Raw genomic sequence first — 21877 nt, forward strand, 5'->3', positions numbered from 1 at the left:
CTGTTGTTGGTGAAATCACTTTGCTCTATCTGTCACATGCTGCTTCTGCTGTTCAGTATGCATGTAGCCTCATGTTGCAGCTTCACCAGGTTGGTACTTCATTTTTAACAATGCCTGGTGCTATTGCTCATATGTTCTCCTGCACCTCAACAATCCTCTGACTTGATGACAATGGCAGGCTGAGGGATATACAGGGCCATGAATTTACAGATTGTTGAACACAATTCTGCTGATGATGATGGCCCACAGTACCTCACGGGCTCCCAGTTTGAGCTGCAATATCTGAATATAGAATGGAGTACAAACCTAGGTGTCTCGGAAACAGAACGGGGCAAATTTAGTGTTGATAATCTCAAAATCATGATATACTAGCAACTCTACTTGCTTTAATAGGGTCTTCCTTGACAAACGCGCACACAAGCACCAAGTTTGAGGGTGGACAATCTGTAACCTAGTGAATGCCTCGGTAACCTTACAGATTTTCAGCGCTCCTGACCCCAAAAGCCTCTTCTAACGCACATGTCGAAAGGAAGTAAAAACTCACCAACCCACACGCCACAAATGGAATCCCGACACTCGGCGCACGCCAAAAACGTCACCACACATGTCCTTGGCCGCCGGGTGATGACATCACCTCACCCCGAGCGGAGCCGCGCGACTCTTTGATTGACAGACTGTGGTGTGAATGGGATTAAATTTACCAGCCAATGGGAGCCCAGCCCTGCTGCGCTATATAATCCAATGGGAACGTGTGGAACGCTCGGACACCAATCAGGGTGGCGCGGAGACAGGCAGAGGTGGGAAGCGAAGGCTGAGAATTAAATTGTTTTTCAAAAATTCTCATCGTTCAGGTAAGGTTATGTTGAAAATAAAAAAAATAGATGCAATAATATAATTACAAGTCTTTTTGTCCATTTATTTCAAAAACCATTTATATCTATTTCAGATGAAAAGTCTAGCAAAAATGCAAGTTAAATATATGTGATGGTCCTTTAATAAATTATAAAGTATTTGAGAAGATGAATTAAGATCTGTTTTGCTTTCAGGGTTAACGAAAGGTTTAACTGTGGTTGCCCGTTTAGTTTAATGATGAAGTACTTATCATTCCCGACCTAGAGAAAAAAAAATCCATTTGGATACATGGTAGCTTTGAGGGGATTCTCCTGAGCGTTGACTGATTAAAGCAGTTACTGGTAAAGCAGTATTGAAGGAATGTTTGTTCGAAATAGTTTGTGGATTTTCTACAATTTTAATGGCCATTTCCTAGTTAGTAAAATGTTGCTCATCTTTAAAGCAACATTCAAATGTAATTTTCTGCACTTGAAACAAAAAAACCTCCAGCAAGCCATTTGTATTGGAAAAGATCAAGAATGGTATTTGTGCTAATCCATTGGCTCTAATCTGTGACATCTGGACCTTAATACATAGCTGCTGTACTTGAATTGCCCTTAAATTGTGCATGGAATACATAGCGAAAGGGTCACGAAGGACGAGGAATTTACGTAAACGTAAGGCTGCTTAAGAATCCAATAAGATCTTCAGTAACACGGAAGAATTATAAAACCATCAAGGGATTATTATTCCTTAATCGACAATGTTTTCCTTCCAGAATGTCGGAAAGGGCAAAAAAGGGTTCAAAGGCTCTAAATGTCAAGAATCAATTTTAAAAAATCATTAAATCGTGCTTAGTCATTTAGTATTTCGGTGATTGTTGCCTAGAAATTGTAAGGGGGTTAAAGCGCCTGAACTATGCTAGAGTCTTTGACATAATCACCCAGAACTTTGTTTAGACCATCTGCTTCAAATATTTTTGTGAATTTCGAATTAGTTAAGTTCTCAAATTCGCTCCAGAAACTCTCATTCTTGCTGAATGGCATGTTTTTTTTAAATTAATCTGCAAATGGGACTCATTTGTATGCTTAATGCAATATATACGGTGTGTTTTGCACCAAAACTAGTCAAAGTCTCATCACTGGGAGTCCGCATTAAATCCAATTTCTAAAACTCTTGTTTGTGTTGCAGTAAAGTGGTTACCATGCCATTCAGCAACAGTCACAACCTTCTGAAGATGAAATATTCCGCTAAAGAAGAATTCCCGGATTTGAGCCAACACAACAACCACATGGCTAAAATCCTGACCCTGGACCTGTATAGCAAGCTGAGAGATAAGCAGACCCCCAGCGGATTTACCCTTGACGATGTCATTCAAACTGGGATTGACAACCCAGGTAAAAACGCACTTTGACGAGCCATCTGCTTTCCTCGGTTACAGAAGGTGTTGCTTTTCAAAGGCCGTGAGAAATCAAATGGAAAATTTAAACTAAGCCCGACACTTATCAGCTGTGCTTATAGCCCGGCCTGAGCACAACCAGTTACATAATGAGTTGGGATCATTAATTTAAAACATTATGAAAGCCCTCTTTAAATGGTTATTAGTTTTAGCCTCCTGGCTTTCATCCCCTGCTAGAGTGGATTACACCTGCGTGGCCAGCGACCTTCCTTCTGTAAAGGGGATAGCGGATGGTGTATCTGATGTGATTCGTCTCATTTTACGTTTGATTTCATTCAATGTAGTTGTGACCCCCGCGCCTCGACATGGCCACGCTAAAGATAAAGAGATTATCGGCAGAAGAAGAGTTCCCCGATCTAAGCCAACACAACAACCACATGGCTAAAGTGCTCACTCTGGATCTCTACAAGAAACTCAAAAGCAAATCCACCCCCAGTGGCTTCACTTTGGATGATGTAATTCAGACAGGGATTGATAATCCCGGTAAAACGTTTACATTGACTGAGATATTGTAAAACCTCCCGCGCTGATCTCATTGCAGTGTAGTGTGATAAGTGTTTTAGTAGGCTCGGATGATTTGTCTACCATAAATTCCCGGACGATTATCACGGGACGTAAAACTGTCCTCTGGTGATATAACTGCCAGATCGTTTTAATAGTTTTTTTTTTAAACAACATTTCCCCTTTGCATGTAAATTTCACTTTTAAATGTTTTAGATTTAATGGCCAGTTTTTCATCCCAATTCTAATATTGAAAAGGTTGTTCCCAGTCAAAAAAAAGTTAAAGGCTAAATATTTCTGATGAACCCATACTGAGCACTGTTTTATGATCCTGTCTTCTCATTAAAAATGAACATTGCTCCTTATCACTGATCAGCGGATTTAATTATTATCTTGCATGTATCAGTTAAGGAAAAGCTATACATGTTTAAGAGCTGTTTCTTCCTTTTACTATACAGGTCACCCATTTATTATGACAGTAGGTTGTGTCGCTGGTGATGAAGAATCCTATGAGGTTTTCAAGGACCTCTTTGACCCAGTAATTCGGGACCGTCATGGTGGTTACAAGCCCACGGACAAGCACAAAACTGATCTTCACCATGAAAACCTCAAGGTGAGGGATTCGTTCCCGATTAAAGATAAAATGCAATCGAGTATAATCGGCATATGGAGAGTAAACTTGATGTGAAATCGCCGCTATGCCCATTGACTGGGAGGATTTTCAATTCACGTTTATGGTACTTCCTCTACGAGGCTGAATTCTGCCATGGTGCCTGCTCGTATCATTTTAATATTACTCTGCAGTGTAAAATGGGATCAGCAGATTTTTAGGCAGGGCATTTTAATATTTCGAATTTACACCAGGAGGAACTTTTATAGCTTCCTATGAAGCCTAATAGGACTGACAACATGTAACATTTGGCTGATTTGCATATACCCTAATTGTAATTAATAAATAGAATCTTATGAAGCCAGCAAAAAAAACTTGCATTTATGTAGTACCTTTCATGACCTCAGGACGTCCCAGACTTTACAGTCAATCACTATTTTCGTAGTGTAGCCAGTTAATAAATATCCAAAACCCAACAGCCAATTTGCACACAGCAAGACCCCACAAACAGGAGTGTACTAGTGACCAGACTATCTGTTTTGGTGATGTTCCTGCTGACCTTTTAACTGTGGAAAAGTGTAGGGAAGGAGTTATTGACATCTTCACCCAGTAATACAGCTGAAAACCAGAACATGATGTGTGCTGATGTGAGTTTGCATTCTGTGATCCTGTACTGCTGTTTTTTTAGGAATACTTAGGCCTATTTTTGTGTCAGTTGGTTGGTGGCCAAATTTTTTAATGCTAGTTGTGAAATAGTATTCTTTTCCTACATCATGCACATCAATGTAGTTCTTGCCTAATAAGGATAGAAATTGGAATTGAGACAAAAGGCTAGCCAAGTTGGCATAACATTCTCTTTTGGTGTATGGTCATGAAAATATTCGTTAATTGCTATCTGATGGTAAGGATAATTGCATCAACTTGTTCTTGTAATAGTAAATGGAAAAACCACAAAAAATGAAGATATAAACATGAATTCTTTTTTAGGGCGGTGATGACCTAGATCCCAACTATGTGTTGAGTAGTCGAGTCCGCACAGGACGCAGCATATGTGGTTTCTGCCTTCCCCCTCACTGCAGTCGAGGGGAACGTCGTGCTATTGAGAAACTTTCAGAAGAAGGTAAAGTCAAATGGGCATGGTGTTACTGAATCATCTATAAATCTAATCTGAATGAGCCATCACCAAGACATTGGAAAATACATGTTTGAACTTGTTTTCATACAAATATAATCTTCTGACCGCTCAGAAATTAGTTATGACACAATGCAGTCTATAATCGAACCCATTTTTTTAAAAAAAATGATCAGTATCACCCATACTGCAGTATCCCTCTTTTTTTTGTTTTACATTTCTCTCTCACTCAAAGAAATCATTCTAATTATGTAGAACAATAATTTCCCTTTGGATAGCTCTTTGTTTAAACCTTGCACAACCCCCCCACCCCGCCTCACCCCCACAAAGGAGTATTTCTGCTCCAAAACTATAACTCCTGCTAGCTGAGTCAAGTCAAAACATGACCGGTTTTACCTGAAATGGGAACTGGAATCGTTACATTTTCAGCATACTTCCTTAAACAAATTCAAGTTAACAACCACTTCTGGCTAATCTAATGTTTCAGTTAACTGTAAATGCCATGCCTGTGAAAAGTGTAATCCACATACTTGAACCATTTATGGAAATGTATGTCTGCACTCTGAGCTCGTGACCTCTTGTTAAAATCTGCAATGTTTTGAACATATTGGCTGTTTAGTTCTGCGAATCAATGTATACGACTGTGATAATAGCTGTGTTTCTTCCCTTTTTCCTCTTTTAAGACAGTAAAAGGAAGAATACCTTAAAATATATTTTGCATTTGATTCTTGTAAAGGAACAAATTTAAATGATTAAAACCCCTTCTTGGACTGCTTGACAAACCTGCTAATGTTTGGCCTCTCAGCAGATAACTATTTCCTCATTTCTAGGCAAAAGAGCCAGTAACAGAAGCCTGAATTTAAACTCCCCTGCTGGCAGGTTTTCAAGTGTAGGGGGTGAGGAGTGTACAATTGATGGAACAGGATTCCCTCCAGGTTCCTGCCTGCCCTGACCATACAATGATTTTTTTTTACACTAGGGTGTGCAAGGCCTCCAACAGGAAGCCTGCCCTTGCTCCAATTGAGGCCCTAAAGTCACCAATTTTTGGCTACTTAAGGGCCGTTTCCCACCCAGCCTCCATTTTTAGTTTTGTTGGAAGATTGACCTTGTGTGGGGGAAGCCCAAAAATCAACGGACTTAGATCTTGGGCAGAAAGTTTGGAGGGGTGGATAGTACCTACATCAGAAGCCCCCTTCTGAAGCCGGGTACCCCACAGTCTCGTCCCCCGAGATCCTGATCATGCCCACCACCCTGTCTCTGGGCCCTACCCTCCCCATCCTGGGACCCTTTAAACTTACCTAAGCCTCTGGTGCCCAGAATTAGTCTCAGGCATCTTCATGGACCTCCTCTCCTGTCCACTGGAGTTCCTTTCACTGCAGGGACTGGAGAGCTGCCAGCCAGCCAATCAGATTGGCCAGCAGCTCTCTAAGGTGGGACTTCCTCCCACGTAAAGGGCAGAAGTCCCACCTGCAGTCACTTAACACTCATTTGTGTGTGAAATGGCTGTGGGGCACTCAGAGTTGGCGGGGAAGCGAGACCCTGCCATCTGAAAAACTCAGGCTAAAGGTCTTGTATGAATGATGCTGCTGATTCTCACTGGAAGTAATAATCTGTGACTTACTAATAAAACTCTCTGTACCACTTATTTCAGCAAAACTCTGAACCAAGTATTTCAGGTTATAAACTGAAAAAGGTTGATTACGTAAAATGAAATACCAGAAGGTCAGAAGACCACTAGATTATAATGCCCCTGAAATGAGAGAATATTTTGGCAGTTTTATACAATTCCTTCAAACAAATTGCATTTTTGATAAAATGATTTACATGAATTAGAAAAAACTTCCAGAAACCTCCATTTTTGGCTCTACCTGTGACCAAGCAATACAAAATAAATTGAGGGAGGAGAGGGGGAGAACTATTCAATATTCATTTATTAACTTGGAATGGGGCAATTTCTGGCTACAGACCAGTTAACAGGGTGGTACCCTCAAGTTTGTTTCCAGTTCTTCCATTTGGGAGTGGTAGAGAGTAGTCAATGAGTGATGTGAATTCCTTCCAAAATAGCTACAGAAAACCATTTTAAAACAAAAAAAATAGAAACATGAACACACCGGGACTGAACAAGTGATATATTCCCACTACCTTAAGCAGGACTGTTCTGGAAGGCTGACTATTGGACTGGGACCCACATATGCTGCATACCAAACATGCATCAAGGTTTCTGTAGACAACCTGCTGGGGTGAGAACTGCATCTATCTCAAACTTGACTGTCAACATAAAAGGATTTGGGGCAAGGCAGTGACTTCTCTTTTGAGTTCCCAGACTTCTGGGGATCAGAGACCTGGCAAAGCTTGGGGGAAACTATGCTTGTGAATATTGGGGATGGTTACCTGCCAGGCAGTAGAAATGTGTCTTACACTGGGATCATGTCCTGAACATCTGGAGGAGAAGCACAACTTTTCTTCTTTTTAAAATTATTTTTAAGTGGGCTTTGAAGCACCTGCAAGTTGCTTTTGGAGATGAAGCCTGGCACATAATCCAGCCACTCTTCTGCCAGAATTCTTGGATTTTTCAGTAGGCAGGAAGTCTAGATCAGTGGTTCTCAGACTTCTCTTTGGTTGAAGGACCCCTTTTCAAACAGATTAGTAATCACAGAACCTCCTTCACCCCCCCTCCCCCCCCACCCCCACACATCTAAATTGCAATACTATATACAACTCCTGTTGCATATACAATGTTTTATTAATGCCTTTTAAGAAAATGGGTATTTAGTACACATTAGTGAGTGTGGAGTGCCTGTTTCTCACTCCAAAGTCTCTTATCTTTAGGGTCATGGAGAGGACATGAGCCCAGAGAGGGCAGAAAACAGAGCAGGGGGAGAGTAGGAACAATAGGAAACACATTATGGTGAGCATGCCTCTGGTCACTACTCACTTGTTACTTTTGAATATGGCACCCTTGACAATGGTCCACCCCTAGGCTGGCCCTGTGTTGCACACTGCCTGGAAAGCCTCCGCAGACATTCATGGGGTCCTTAGGCCTGAGATTGAGAGCCACTGGCCTGGGTACACCCTAGTGATTTGGCCATTTCTCATTTATGAGAATCTTGGAACCCCCCCCTCTCTCAACCTACAAGTTTTAACATGGTCAACAGCAAAAGTTCTGACAGATGCATCTGACCACTTACATTATGATGCACTGACTCTCCAGGATTTTGGAGACATGGCCTCTTGTACTTTAAGACAAAATCCTCCAAATTGTTTTGCTCTGAATATTCATCAACTTTTACCCAAATGCAAGTATACATTACACAGCTGCTAACTGATCTCATAGTGATGCTCATTGTTTATTTCACAGAGCTGCAAATGTTTTCATTTGATAAACATTGAGCTTAGTGAGGCCAAACTTCCAGTCTTCAGAAGAAGATTAATGGCATTCATTGGCCTATTATTTGTACTGTTGCAAATATTGTATTGGCAATTCTGAAACTTGGCCTTTTTGTTCAATCTATTTCCTTTCTTACTGAGGTTTTGACTTCGTGTACCAAAGTAATCAGACTGACTATTCAATTTGGAAGTGATTGTAATCTTAACTTTAGAAAACTTCTCAGCACAGGCTAAATTTTTATTCTTTTTATTCACTAGCTTTGGGAAGTCTGGCTGGAGAATTTACTGGAAAATATTATGCCCTGAAGAACATGACTGACCAGGAGCAGCAGAATCTAATCGATGACCACTTTCTGTTTGATAAACCCATATCTCCACTGCTGTTGGCCTCTGGGATGGCACGTGACTGGCCTGATGGTAGAGGCATCTGGTCAGTTCTTGTAGGGACTGAAAGATAATGAAAAGACAAATTTGAAATTATTTCCACTTGCTTCAATTCAGTTTCTCTTGTTTTAGCATATTGGGACAATGTGCTTTAATGGAGCTAATAAAAATGTCATACAGGAATTGTCTGACTTTAGCAATTTCAGAGGGCAAGTTAGCCTAAAGTACCTTTGGGGAAAAGCTAATTGCTTTTCTAATTTCTGCTGAAGTTGGGGAATAATTATGTATTTTGAAGTCCTCCTTCAGGTTGTAAAGGCAATATCTTGAGGTGAAGGTGGGTTGGAAGAAAGAGTTCAGCTGCCAGAAGAGGTGTCATGGAAGGGTTTACTGTTTGGCTTTCACATAAACTAGTATTAACTGTCTATTTTCAATTCGCTTGTACATACACACACCGGCTATTTTACTGCATTGTTAGCTTTGTTATGCATAAGTCAGTGGTTCACATTGTAATCTGTTTCCTCTTCATGGTTACAAGTGTGGTTTAACTTATTTTCTTAGTTATTGGGAGGGCTGTGGCTTGAGCACAATTACAGGTATCTAATTTCTTGTCAACAAGTGCTTATGGTGGATTGGGTGAAAAAACAATAGTGAGTTTAAGTATTTTCTAAACTTGAAAAGTGGTGTCTTGTTCCTCCCCTACCTATGCTGGCAAGCAGAGATTCATCTCTTGTTCAAAATACTAAAATAAATCAATACCCAAATGTGATGCCCATTTAGATGAACAATTTCATTCTTTTTTTCATAGCTGCCTCAATGAAGGTAGTGATTTTGTGTATGGTTAAATACCTAATTTCTTATCAAGTGCTTATTGTGGATTGGATGAATAAACTTCAAGTTGATAATACACCAGGGTGGAAATTGTACAGGCACTGGCCATAATCTTCCAGTCCTCCTTAGATATGGGCATAGTGCCAGAGGATTGGCGAATTGCACCCTTCTTCAAAGAAGGCTGTAAGGATCAATCCAAAATAAAGGCCTTTTAACCTCTGGTGCTAAAACTTTTAGAAACAATAATCCAGGACACACAAATCACTTGGACAAATATGGATCAATTAAGCAAAGGAATTTCTAAAAGGTGTTTATTAATGTGCCACATCACAGACATGTCAGCAAGTTGAAGCCCTTGGAATTAAAGGGACAGTGGCAGCATGGATACAAAGTTGTTTCCTGTCACTCAGCCATTGTGGTAGCAAACATTTGTGTTTCAAATTGGAGCAAGGTAGACAGTGGGGTTCCCCAGGGGCCTGAATTAAGACTACTGCTTTTCTTGATTTTATATATTAGTAACCTAGACTGCTATGGGCCTGGAGTTTCATGTAGCTAGGCCAGACCAGGTAAGGACAGCAGATTTACCTCCCTAAAGGACATTTGTGAACCAGGTGATTTTTTTTTTTACAATTGATAGTTTCATAGTTACCATTACTGAAACTAGCTTTCAATTCCAGATTTATGCTTTAATTGATTTTTTTTTGTTAATTAAGTGAATTTAAATTCCACCAACTACCATGGTGAGATTTGAACCTATGTCCCCAGAGCATCAGCATAAAAGGGAACAGAACAGATTTGAGAATGGTTCTGGCTGAGTAATGTAGGTTGGAGAAACTGTGGCTGTTCCCCTTAGAGAAAATATTAAGAAGACATTTGATGGAGGTGTCCTAAATCATGAGATTGGACAGAGCAGGTGGGGAGAAACTCCTTCCATTGGTGGAAGGCTCAAAAACCAGAGGACAACTAATATTAAGGTGATCGGCAAAAGAACCAAAAGTGACCTGAGCAAATTGGGTCTATTTTCTGAGGAGTTTAAAAGAATGAAACGTATGAGATTCTGAATGATAGGGTAGACTCTGAGGAATTGTTTCCACTAGTTGGGAAACCTAAAACACGGGCACAATCTCTGGACAAGGGGCCAATCATTTAGGATTGAAATTACTTTGCTTTAAAGGGTTATGAATATTTGGATTTTCCTTCCCCAGTGGTTTGTGGTTGCTCCATCATTGAATACATTTTAAGGCTAAGATAGGCAGATTTTTGGTGTCTCAGGGAATCAAGGGATATGGGGAACAGGTGGGAAAGTGGACTTGAAGCCCAGGATCAGCCATGATTGTATTGAATGGTGGAGCAGGCTTGATGGGCCATATAATCTACTCCTGCTCCTATTTCTTGTGTTCTTGTATTTTTATGCAGTGATTGATTAGGATCTGGAATACACTGCCTAGGGGTGTGGTGGAGACAGATTTAATTGTGGTTTTCCAGAGAAAATTGGGTAATTAACTGAAGAGAAAAAAATTTCAGGGCTAAAGGGAAAGGTAGGTGAAAGGGACCAGCTGAGTAGCTCATGCCAATGAGCTGACATGGACATGGTGGGCCAAGTGGCCTCTTCTGTACTGTAACCAGTCAATGATTCTATGATTAAAAACAAAAAAACTGCAGATGCTGGAAATCCAAAACAAAAACAGAATTACCTGGAAAAACTCAGGTCTGGCAGCATCGGAGGAGAAGAAAAGAGTTGATGTTTCGAGTCCTCATGACCCTTTAGAATGACCCAAATCTCCCTGTCGCTTGCCATTTTAACACTCCACCCTGCTCTCTTGCCCACATGTCTGTCCTTGGCTTGCTGCTTTGTTCCAGTGAAGCCCAACGCAAACTGGAGGAACAACACCTCATCTTCCGACTAGGCACTTTACAGCCTTCCGGACTGAATATTGAATTCAACAACTTTAGGTCGTGAGCTCCCTCCCCCATCCCCACCCCCTTTCTGTTTCCCCCTTACTTTTTTTTCCAATAAATTATAAAGATTTTCCTTTTCCCACCTATTTCCATTATTTTTTTTAAAAAAAACACCCCCACTAGAGCTATACCTTGAGTGCCCTACCATCCATTCTTAATTAGCACATTCGTTTAGATAATATCACCAACTTTAACTTTAACACCTATGTGTTCTTTTGTACTATTGTTGTTGACATCTTTTGATGATCTGCTTCTATCACTGCTTGTTTGTCCCTACAACCACACCCCCCCCTCCACCTCTCTCTTTCTCTTTCTCTCTCTCCGCCCCCCACACACACACCTTAAACCAGCTTATATTTCAACTCTTTCTTGGACTCGAACTCAAGTTCTGTCGAAGGGTCATGAGGACTCGAAACGTCAACTCTTTTTTTCTCCACTGATGCTGCCAGACCTGCTGAGTTTTTCCAGGTAATTCTGTCAATGATTCTATGAGTTAAGTCCTCTTGTCAAAAGCTCAAACTATTTAGTTGAGAACGTACACTGGTAGTGACTTTGTGACAAATTGAACAACTTAACTTGTACAAGATATTGAATTGTTCCAAATTGAACATATTTTCTAGGCACAATGACAATAAGACTTTCCTAGTTTGGGTAAATGAAGAAGATCATCTTCGAGTCATATCCATGCAGAAAGGTGGAAATATGAAAGAAGTCTTCACCCGTTTCTGTACTGGACTAACAAAGGTACAAATTAGCAGCATTGCAAGTTGGCAAAATTCAAAAGTCTGTTTTCCTTTTTAAACAATTTTTTAAAAAAAATTCTAGATTGAAAACATCTTCAAAAGCAGTGGTCATGCATTTATGTGGAATGAGCACCTTGGCTACATCCTGACGTGTCCGTCTAACCTGGGAACAGGTCTCCGTGCTGGTGTCCATGTGAAACTTCCCAATCTCAGCAAACAGGATAAATTTGGTGACATTCTGAAAAGATTGCGACTGCAGAAGCGTGGTACAGGTAGGTTGATTCTTATCTAGAAAGTAAAGGATATTGTTACAAAACTCTGAACATACTGTACTACATTGTAACAATGGTGCTGGATTGCCATCCAAGATGAAGTTAACGATTAAACTATGCTTCAAGTAATTAACTCTTGCAATTACAATGGTCAAAGCTCCTGTCTACAATAGACTTTGGCCAAGGAATTCAAGTAGAGCTGGAGACAGTGGCTGTGAAGGTGATTGTGATATTGAGTTTTTATGCATCTGGTTCCTCCAGGTTGGAGCCGGAGATACTTGCAACATCTCATTGTTTGCTGTTCACTGTTGCTTGAGAGAGCACCAGTGAATTTCCTTTTCGTTTGAGACCTAACTACATTTCTTTCTCTAGCCAGAGAAAAGCAGGCAGAGCAAGCACATGTCCTGTGCCAGGATTGCGGTCCTTCCCATGGGGCTAGGTGCCATTGACTTCAGGTGCCACAGGTCAACTTTGTACCTATACCAGCACTGAAAGGGATTCCCCGCCCTCAACATCCTGCTAATAATAGACATGTAGGTCAATGCCTGGTATCCTGGCAGGAGTCACGGTGCCTTCATTCTGCAGCAGTCTGCTGTGCTAGCTGCACTTGAGCCACTATGGCAAGGCAGAGAGTGCCTACTGGGTGATAAGGGCTATCCAATGACAATGTGGCTGATAACTCCAGTGTGCAACCCACATACACATGCACAGCATATATACAATGTCAACCATGCTGCTACACAATGTGATCATTGGGATTTGAAACAACACTTTCACCTCCTGGACCACTCTGGAGGAGTGCATGTCAAAATTCATGGTGTTTTGCTGCATGCTACACAGCCTCACTATCATGGGGGCACAGCCTTTTCCACATGCTATATGGTGAGCTGCTGAAGAGGGAACCTAGGCAGCCCCTTTTTTGGTTGGCTGTCCATGAAATCATCAGTTTAGTATCCATAATTACAATCCCAAATCTCCATTCACTAAAGTCCCACTCCTTACCTGATTGTTACAATGTCCACTTGGCCAATATTCTAACCCAAATTTATAAATCAAATCATGCCCCATCAAATGAACACCCCTATGCATTCCCTTTAGTGCCTGTGCCTAGTGCTCCTATGCAGTGCTATTCAGTGGCTGCAGCATGGCTGGTGGTAGGCCTTGGGGGATCACCTCTAACAACTCTGGGCTTAGAAGGGCTGCATTATCTTGACATGGGCTTCAGCAGTATAGGCACTGAATGAATGGCAGTGGTAGGAGGATGAATGCTGCCTTCCTGAGAAGCCAACTGGTTTTTGCTTCATGGATCCAATGTCACTCCCCCAGGGCAGTTCCTCCACAATCCTAGGAATGTTATACATATTGTGGGGCTGCTGAGAGCCCCTGCAAGCCCCTTTGCATGCTCTTATTCACAGCCCTGAAGGTACCATCTGAACCTGCATGGCAACAAGCTAACCTTGCATGATGGCAGGCTTCCACAGCACTAAACAGATGTTGAGTGGCAGTTCCTTGTGCTGCATTGGAAGCTGCGATGCTTGCTATCACACACTGTCATACTGAATTCACAAGTGGGCTGATGGAGTTGGCCACCATTTCCATGCTGGAAAGAATGGGCTCCAAGCTTTTGTTAAAAGCCCTGTGCCATCCCAATAATGGCTCCTCCCATGAGAGTTAGGACATGCAGGCTTGGCTATCCCCCTCCCTGGTTTGCTCTTGCTGACCTCGGTTGTTTACTATCTTGTCCTGCAAGAGCAGGAAATGTCTGAGTGTCATGCAGTTTATTTGTTTGGCTGATTTGAGTAGCTGGCAGTGTGCAGGCAGTGAGATGAGTGTGAAGCTTGCAACAGTATTTAAGTAGGTGAGGGAGTGGTGGAGCATATGAATGCTAAATTGGTAGCTGGGTCATGGATGTGGTGGTTAAAGGTACTATTGGTTGGATATATCATTTCAAGATGCATTCACTGACATTAATCACTTCTGTGAGGTCATTTGAACTTCTTGCAGCTTTGCATTCAGATACACAGGGCTTGACCTCCATTACTATCTGCTCCCACAGCCTAATGTGTGTCTGAATGGCCTCCTGGCCCTCTTGGGGGTAGGACATCACTCTTCCCTTTCACCAGGGTCTCCAGCGCAATGTCAAGAAAACCTTGGAACCCATTCCCTCATGTTGTGCCATTCTGTTTTTCCCAGGTCAAATACCACTGTAGAAACATTCCCAGCACCTGCTCCAATCACAATGTGCCTCCCCATAAGAGTGCAAGCTAGCTTTAAGTGGTGCTAGACACTCACTATATTGAACACCTCAGCACAGAGCTAATCAACAATATAGTTAGTGCTAGTGGGACGTTGAACTCATTAAAGTGGGCAAGCAGCACAAAGTTTGTATTCTGCATGTATTACAATCAATGGGTATGGGTTACTTGTGCATTGCAACCCCCCACGCCTGTTTTTGAGGACTATCAAATTTGACCTCTAACATGAGGAATTGTGCTTTGTGATGTTTGTTTGATGCTCTGATCAAACTATGGAAGTTCACAGCACAAGGGGAAACCATTCAGCCGTGTCAATTCCAGCTTCTCACTGGAGCAATCTTAAAATTAATCCCACTGTCCTTTTTCTCTTCCCCATAGCAAGGCTGGTGCAATCACCAGACAAACTAGACAGTTGCTTAGAGTGGCAAAAAAAACTGAATGAGAAGTCTTTCCCAAAATCTCATATTATATTCCTCACTGTTTATGCGACTGTACATTTATATGATTATGCTAAAACTCTGAGCCAGTACATAATATCCAAGAATGTAATTTAATCTAGCCCACTGTAATTTAATCTAGCCCACTCTATCATAATTATTGTGTAAGTTGTGCATAAAATCATCTATTAGCTGTTGCAGGAACAAGTAGTACTACATCATCTGAGCCATATTATGCATTATAATGTGCATTTCTTCTAGTACATAACCTAGAAATATAGAGCAATGAGAATGTACAATCTATTATAATAATATTCTCCTTTTTCATGTTTTAAAACTCTAATAAATGCAGAGCTTTTATTCATACTAAGGCACAATGTTCATTTCTGAAAGTTAATTGTTGGGGGGGGGGGTGGTTTGCAAGGCTGGACCTTTGCCTAGAGTACTTAATACTCACTGGCCCTGCCCCATAGTCTTACATTTTCTGCTTCGGTTATCCAATTCTTTATGGCAGAGACTTTTTTAAAACTATACCCAATGGTAAACAATTCCAGACTTCGATAACTCTATACAAAGATTTCCTGCCAACATCTTTCTCCAAATTTAACATGGTTGCTAAGAATACCATAGAGCATTCATGTCACTGACAGCATCAGAATAAATTGCTTTCCCCTTTTTTTTTGTTTAAAAGGAGCTCTATTAAATCTCATCTTGGTTTTTTTCATTGGAACTAATTCCAGTATCTCATCTCTCCAATTATAGTTTCTCACCACTGAGAGCATCCTAGTGAATCTTCGTTGTATGACTTTAATGCCCTTTTATATTCTTTAGGTCATGGTTTTGTTGGCTGGACATCAGCCATCTATAGTGCTGCTTTCTTGCTCTCTAGTTGTGTTGCTGTTTCAGGTTCAGAAATGCCTTGCACTTACGGCTTATCAGCTCCTGGTCATTCTCATCGAACTAGTCTTGGTGTTTCCGAGTGACCAAGCGCCTCTTCAGAGGTACTGATTATGGAGGCCTTGAGGGCAGACCAGATGCTGTGGCCACTGTCTCTGGGTCACTGGGACTCACCAGGTTGGCAGTGAGGTACTGGCTGAATAGGGCTCTCTTATCAGAGTCCTTAAGTGCCTTAGTGTTGATTTTCCTGCGGCATTGTTTATGTTGCTGTCGCTGCTTTGGGGCTACATTTGATGTTGATGACAGAGCGAGTTAGGCAGTGGCCTGCCAGCAGTCATTGGCTCCTGTCATGGCACAGGTGATACACACGTCCTTGTGGTCCCTCGCTTGGAAAATGACATACTTGAGCAGGTGCTAAACAACAGATGGTGGGTGGACAGAGCACAGGAGATCCAACAGTTAGCTGACCACCATGTGTGAGATTGCTTTAGCACAGTCAAGACCACCTACAACCCAAGGCCCCACTCCTCTGCTGGCCAAGAACAGAGATGTGCTCATCAAGAACTGAGACACAGTCAGCACCCACTGGAAGGAGCACTTCGAAGATCTTTTTAACAGAGACTCTGTCTTCAACGTGAGTGTCCTCGACTCCATCCTGCAGCATGCTCCCTGCCATCATCTCAGCACAACCCCAACTCAGCACAAGGTAGAAAAGGCTATTCGAGCAACAAGTCAGCAGGAGTAGATGGAATCCCTTTAAATGGCAGTGAAGCACTATTGGCATGACTACATGGTCTTATTTCCCTTATCTGGTAGGAGGAAAGCATGCTAGGAGATCTCAGATACCATAATCCTGATCGCCTTCAAGAAAGCTAACCGGTCTGACTGTGGTAACTATAGAGGAACCTCTTTGTTGTTGGCCACAGGGAAGGTCATCGCAAGAATCCTCCTCAGTCGCCTTCTCCCTGTGGCTGAAGAGCTCCGAGTTTCAATATGGATTCTGTCCACTAAGGGGCACAACAGACATGATCTTCACCACACGGCAACTGCAAGAGAAATGCAGGGGACAGCACCAATCCTTGTACATGGTCGCGTTTGACTTCAAACGCCTTCGACATTGTTAACCGCGAAGGATTATGGAGCATCCTCCTCCATTCCAGCTGTCCACACAATAACATGCAAGCTGTGGTCCTGACCAATGGATCCACCACAGACCCAATCCATGTCCGGACCAGGGTGAAGCAAAGCTGTGTCATCGCACCAACACTCTTCTCCATCTTCCTTGCCACAATGCTCCATCTCGCCCTCAGCAAGCTCCCCTGCTGGAGTGGGGCTAAACTACAGAATAAATGGGAACCTGTTCTATCTCCACTACCTGCAGGCCAGATCCAAGGTCGTCCCATCCTCCTGCCATTGAACTACAGTATGCAGAAGATGCTTGTCCGCTTACGCTCCGATGCCAATCTCCAAGCCATCATCAACACCTTCACTGAGGCATATGAGAGCATAGGCCTTACACTAAACATCATCTGTAAGACAAAAGTCCTCTACCAACCTGCCCCCTACACATTGCACTGCCCCCACCCCAGTTATCAAAACCTATGATAAGGCCTTGGACAACGTGGACCACTTTCCATACCTTGGGAGCCTATTGTCAACAAGGGCAGACATCGACTCTGAGGTTCAAAACCGCCTTCGGTATGCCAGCGCAGCCTTTGCCTGCCTGAGGAAGTGTTTGAAGGTCAGGACCTCAAACCTGGCACCAAGCTCCTGGTCTACAGAGCAGCCCTCCTTTATGGCTAAGACGTGAACTATGTGCAACAGGCACCTCAAAACTCTGGAGAAGTACTGCCAGCATTGCCTCCGTAAGACCCTGTAAGCCCATTGGCAGGATAGGTGCAACAACATCCGTGTTCTTGCTCGGGCCAACATCCCCAGCATTGAAGCATTGACCATGCTCAATCAGCTCCATTTAGGCATGCCACATCATTCACATGCTTGATACAAGACTCAAGGAACAAGTGCTCTACTTAGAGCTTCAACACCGCAAGCAGGAGGGCAGAGGAAACACTTCAAGAACACCCTCAAAAACTCCTTGGAAAAACTGACATCTGGGAATCTCTGGCCCTAGACTGCCCGAAGTGAAGGGAAAGCATCCAGGAAGGAGCTGAACACCTCGAGTCTCATAGCCAAAGGCTAGCTGAAGCCAAGCATCAACAGCGAAGGAGTGTGTGGCAACCCATTTTCTCCCTACTGCTGTCTGCCCCACCTGTGACAGCAGTAAGTCAAGTATTGGACTCAACCTGAACTCCTTTTTAATGTGGAAGAAAGTCATCCTCGACCCCGAGGGACTCCTTAAGAAGATAAACCTTTTAGATAATGGAGCACTCAAAATTGCAAATAGTACTAAACTGTGGCATAACCATTGCCTTATACATGGCCCCCCTGTTCCTCTTTCATTCAAAATGCTATTGCCCTCTTTGGTGGTTTTTATCAACTTGCACTTGCAAGGAATAATGCATTTCAACCCAAGGTTTATTTCTGCACATAATTTAGCAGAATTTTCCATTTGAATGTATTCTCCAATCCCTGTTTATCATCCCTTAAATCTATCCGTTCACACCATTCCATGTTTAAATTGCATCTCCCACATGTCTGTCATCGTGAAACATTTCACAGACCACGTCGCTGTTTGCCAACACCAATTATTTTTTTGTTTCTGATCTGTGTAGCACTTCCAATTGTGCTGTACCTCAAGCAGCATCTATTAACCCTAATTTTTTTTTTTTGTCAACCAATTTTCTCTCCATGTTGCTTTGATACCATATGTCTCAATTTTTTGTCAGAAGCTTCCTGTGTAGGATTGCCTGATGACACTACAGCTAGTGCATTTCCACATCCAGCACATTTCAATTTTACTTCAATGAATCACATTGGCTATCCTTGATCACCCATGCAATAATCTCCAGTTATTGATTCTTCTAAGTTTGTTTGCAACTGACTCTACAACCCTTATTTAGTAGTGGTGAAAGTGAAAAAAATACTTTTCAAAGATTCTACAATTGTTCTAGAATATGCTTTTCAACACAATAACAGAAAATATACACAGTGAGCACTCTGGTAAATGTTGGCCTTTTGATCCAGATCATCACAAATGTTGCCTAATCTGAATAGTACAGGTTTCTGGCTGAGCTGGATATAACATTCGCTTACCTCTCCAGGATTTGGATTGTCACCTTTTTAAGTGGTAATTTTGAGGAAATTTTCTCTTGTATGGAGCCTGGTTAAGATACAAATGTAAGGGGCTCAGGATTTATCATCTAAGTGTTAGATCAGGGACAGGGCTCTGTGACCATCTAGATAGTGCCCTGTAAAATCCAGCTCATAGTGTCATTCAAAAAGCTCTTCTCCTTTATGGGTACTATGTTCCTTGCAAACAGCACCCCAGCTAAGAAGTCTGGGGGAGCCTGTCTCTCAATCCTGACTGCTGTCTGCAGCAATTCAACACTGGGAGCATTACCTCCTGTAAAATTTCAGGCAGGTTGGTTTAGGTGGATAGGTAATAGTATGACCATCCACTGGATTTTACATGCCCCCCTGTCTATAAACCTGCCAGTGGGGGCTGGTAAAACCAGCCCTACAATGCACACCAGATTAATTCTCTCACAGCATCATGCTGAGCCCATGGTGTGTGCCTAGCTTGCTAGGACTGTCAGTTAACACTGGACAATTGAATTGCTACAAACAAATGCTCTGAAGTATTGAACAAATAGGTAGCATAACAGAACGGCAACTCATATGTTTATCTGAGTTGGGGTGGATAGGAATTCCAAACCAAGCCAGTTTCTGTGACTTCAAACCACTATTTAAAAAGTGTTTGTAAATGGCCTGGAAGCACCCTTGCCTTCTGCATTAGTGTCTGGGCACCATCTATGCATTGGGTTGCTTGTCTTGCAACAGCCTTGGAGTAAAGGGAAGACCTTTTAGAACAGAGATGAGGAGAAATTCTGTTTTTGTTTTGGATATCCAGCATCTGCAGTTTTTTGTTTTTATCGCTGCTGAGTTTTTCCAGGTAATTCTGTTTTTGATGAGGAGAAACTTCTTTAGCCAGAGTGGTGAATCTATGGAATTCATTGCCACAGAAGGCTGTGGAGGCCAGGTCATTGAATGTATTTAAGACCGAGATAGATAGGTTCTTGATTGGTAAGAGGATCAAAGGTTATGGGGAGAAGGTGGGAGAATGGGGTTGAGAAACTTATCAGCCATGATTGAATGGCAGAGTAGCCTCAATGGGCTGAATGGCTTAATTTCTGCTCCTATGTCTTTATGGTCATCCTTTAAAAGAAATCTGAGTGCTAGGCCAAATTTGGATTCTGTTGAATAAACCTAAACCAGTTCTGTTTGGATTATCACTCAAGATTTGGCATTATTCCCAGTAGATCTAGCTTATAAATTAAGTTGCTATTTTTATTTTATAATTTAAACAAGTTTAAAGCATGATTCACTTCAGTCTCTGTTAGGACATTTTGAAGCACTGAAGTAACAGTTTATAGTTTTCTATTTTCCTTTCTGTATTCTATATATTTCCATGGTATGCCTGAGCTTTGTTTATTTTTAATCCATCAAATAATTTTGATAATTTAAAAAAAACTGTACATAAGATATATTAAAAAGTACATTTGGCAATCACTACCTTAAAAGGACCTTAGTGTGATTCAGCACATGTATTGCTGTTTGGTAACTAATTCAGACTTTTAGACATCTTGTCTGTCTAGAAATGAATTTTCAAATGTAATTCAATGGCTTGAGATTTTCTTAAAAGGGAAAACAAAGTGCTTTTTTAAATAGACAATTTGTCAGATTTTTGGCATTTAACTTAGCACAGAAGTAGCCATTTTATTTTAACTAGGGCCCGGATTTTCCAGCTCTGCCCGCCATCAGGTTCTTCTGGTCCTGCCAGAAGTAATGGGTTTTTGGCTGACCTGTTGCTTCCGCTTCCCCCATGGCTGGACCTGCACGGCAGGGCTGGAAAATCCTGGCCTAATTCTTCTGCCATTTGTACCAGTAATGCAACTGATGTCTTTTTTTGATTTCTCATTGCTAGGTGGTGTTGACACTGCTGCAGTTGGTGGTATTTTTGATATCTCCAACGCTGACCGTCTGGGCTTCTCCGAAGTTGAATTGGTTCAAATGGTGGTTGATGGTGTGAAGCTGCTAATTGAAATGGAGAAACTCCTTGAAAAGGGTCAGGGCATTGATGGTCTTATCCCAGCTCAGAAGTAAAGTCACTTTATCGCACAACTTCTAACCTATTCACTGGATGTATTGTATAATAATATGAAAACCTCAAGATGCCAGTCTGGATTGGGAAAAGTGTCATCTTTAGCAAAATATCTTCCATAAATGTAGTAATCTTGAAATTATTATCATTGCATTGTTGTTGCTGGTGATGGATTAAAAATGAATAAATATACTTTGGTCCCGACAAATGAGTGCACAGTAATTTTCTTAGAATCTTGCTTGAGCTTTTCTTGATCAGCTATTGTAACTTGTGGGTCTGGAGTTGTACATAGGCCAGATGAGGCAAGGACAGCACATTTCCTTCCCTAAAGGAAACTAATAAACTAGGGCTTTTATGACGATTCGGTAGTTTCATGGTCACCATTGCTAATGCTAGTTCTTAAGTTATTTAAAATAAATCTGAAACTAAATTTAAATTCCCCAGCTATCATGCGACAGCTGTCTGTGTATCATTAGTCCAGTAACATTTGACCATCATGCTACTATACCCACACCACTACTACATACAAAAAACAAACTTGCTTGATTCTGGGTTTTGAGTGATTTGCCTCAGTGGAGATTGTAATAGGATAGAACAAGAAAGTGGAATTGATGTGCAATCTTTACTCAATGGTAGAGTGTATGTATGACTCCAGACCCACAACAAGGCAGTTGACTTGCTGTCCTCTGAAATGGCTTAGAAAGCCACTCAGTAGTCTCCAGGGTAATAAATACTGGCCTTGTCAATAACATCCACATCCCATGAATGCTTTTTAAAAAAAACACAAAAAACAAAACAGATAACAAAAGTGCTGTTGGCCAATCAGGAGTGTACAACAGCAGTAATCTTACTCAATTATAGAATGGGACTGAGGGGCCATATGACCTTCCTCCTATTTCTT

At 41.7% G+C, this 21877-nt stretch overlaps 2 protein-coding genes across 4 annotated transcripts in view; one reads left to right on the top strand and one right to left on the bottom strand.

The window, feature by feature from the left end:
- The window catches only part of trmt61a (tRNA methyltransferase 61A), a 55380-nt gene extending 54764 nt beyond the window's left edge, over window positions 1-616 (bottom strand). The window contains exon 1 of one of the 2 annotated variants that reach the window (XM_041214471.1): window positions 545-616. The gene's annotated coding sequence lies outside the window, so the exon portion shown is untranslated. The remainder of the gene's footprint in view (window positions 1-544) is intronic. The other variant, XM_041214473.1, reaches the window with a different exon arrangement.
- Window positions 617-744: 128 nt separating this feature from the next.
- On the top strand, window positions 745-21180 carry ckba (creatine kinase, brain a). Of its 2 annotated transcripts, none has more exons than XM_041214466.1 (8): window positions 745-851; window positions 2023-2228; window positions 3250-3404; window positions 4389-4521; window positions 8179-8350; window positions 11712-11835; window positions 11917-12106; window positions 20800-21180. In XM_041214466.1, the coding sequence occupies exons 2-8, from the start codon at window positions 2036-2038 to the stop codon at window positions 20976-20978; spliced, it is 1146 nt and encodes a 381-aa protein (XP_041070400.1). In that variant the 5' UTR covers window positions 745-851; window positions 2023-2035; the 3' UTR covers window positions 20979-21180. The 2 variants fall into 2 exon arrangements, with proteins under 2 accessions (XP_041070400.1, XP_041070401.1); XM_041214467.1 differs by lacking the exon at window positions 2023-2228 and adding an exon at window positions 2575-2773.
- Window positions 21181-21877: the final 697 nt, after the last annotated feature.

Source organism: Carcharodon carcharias, chromosome 20 (assembly GCF_017639515.1).
Source record: "Carcharodon carcharias isolate sCarCar2 chromosome 20, sCarCar2.pri, whole genome shotgun sequence".
NCBI classification, from domain to species: Eukaryota; Metazoa; Chordata; class Chondrichthyes; order Lamniformes; family Lamnidae; genus Carcharodon; species Carcharodon carcharias.

Excerpts from the sequence above, each read along its gene's own strand:
- ckba (XM_041214466.1), top strand. The coding sequence starts at position 2,036 with ATGCCATTCAGCAACAGTCACAACCTTCTGAAGATGAAATATTCCGCT. Across the intron at positions 3,405-4,388 it reads TTCACCATGAAAACCTCAAG|GGCGGTGATGACCTAGATCC; the intron begins GTGAGGGATTCG and ends ATTCTTTTTTAG. Across the intron at positions 8,351-11,711 it reads CCTGATGGTAGAGGCATCTG|GCACAATGACAATAAGACTT; the intron begins GTCAGTTCTTGT and ends CATATTTTCTAG.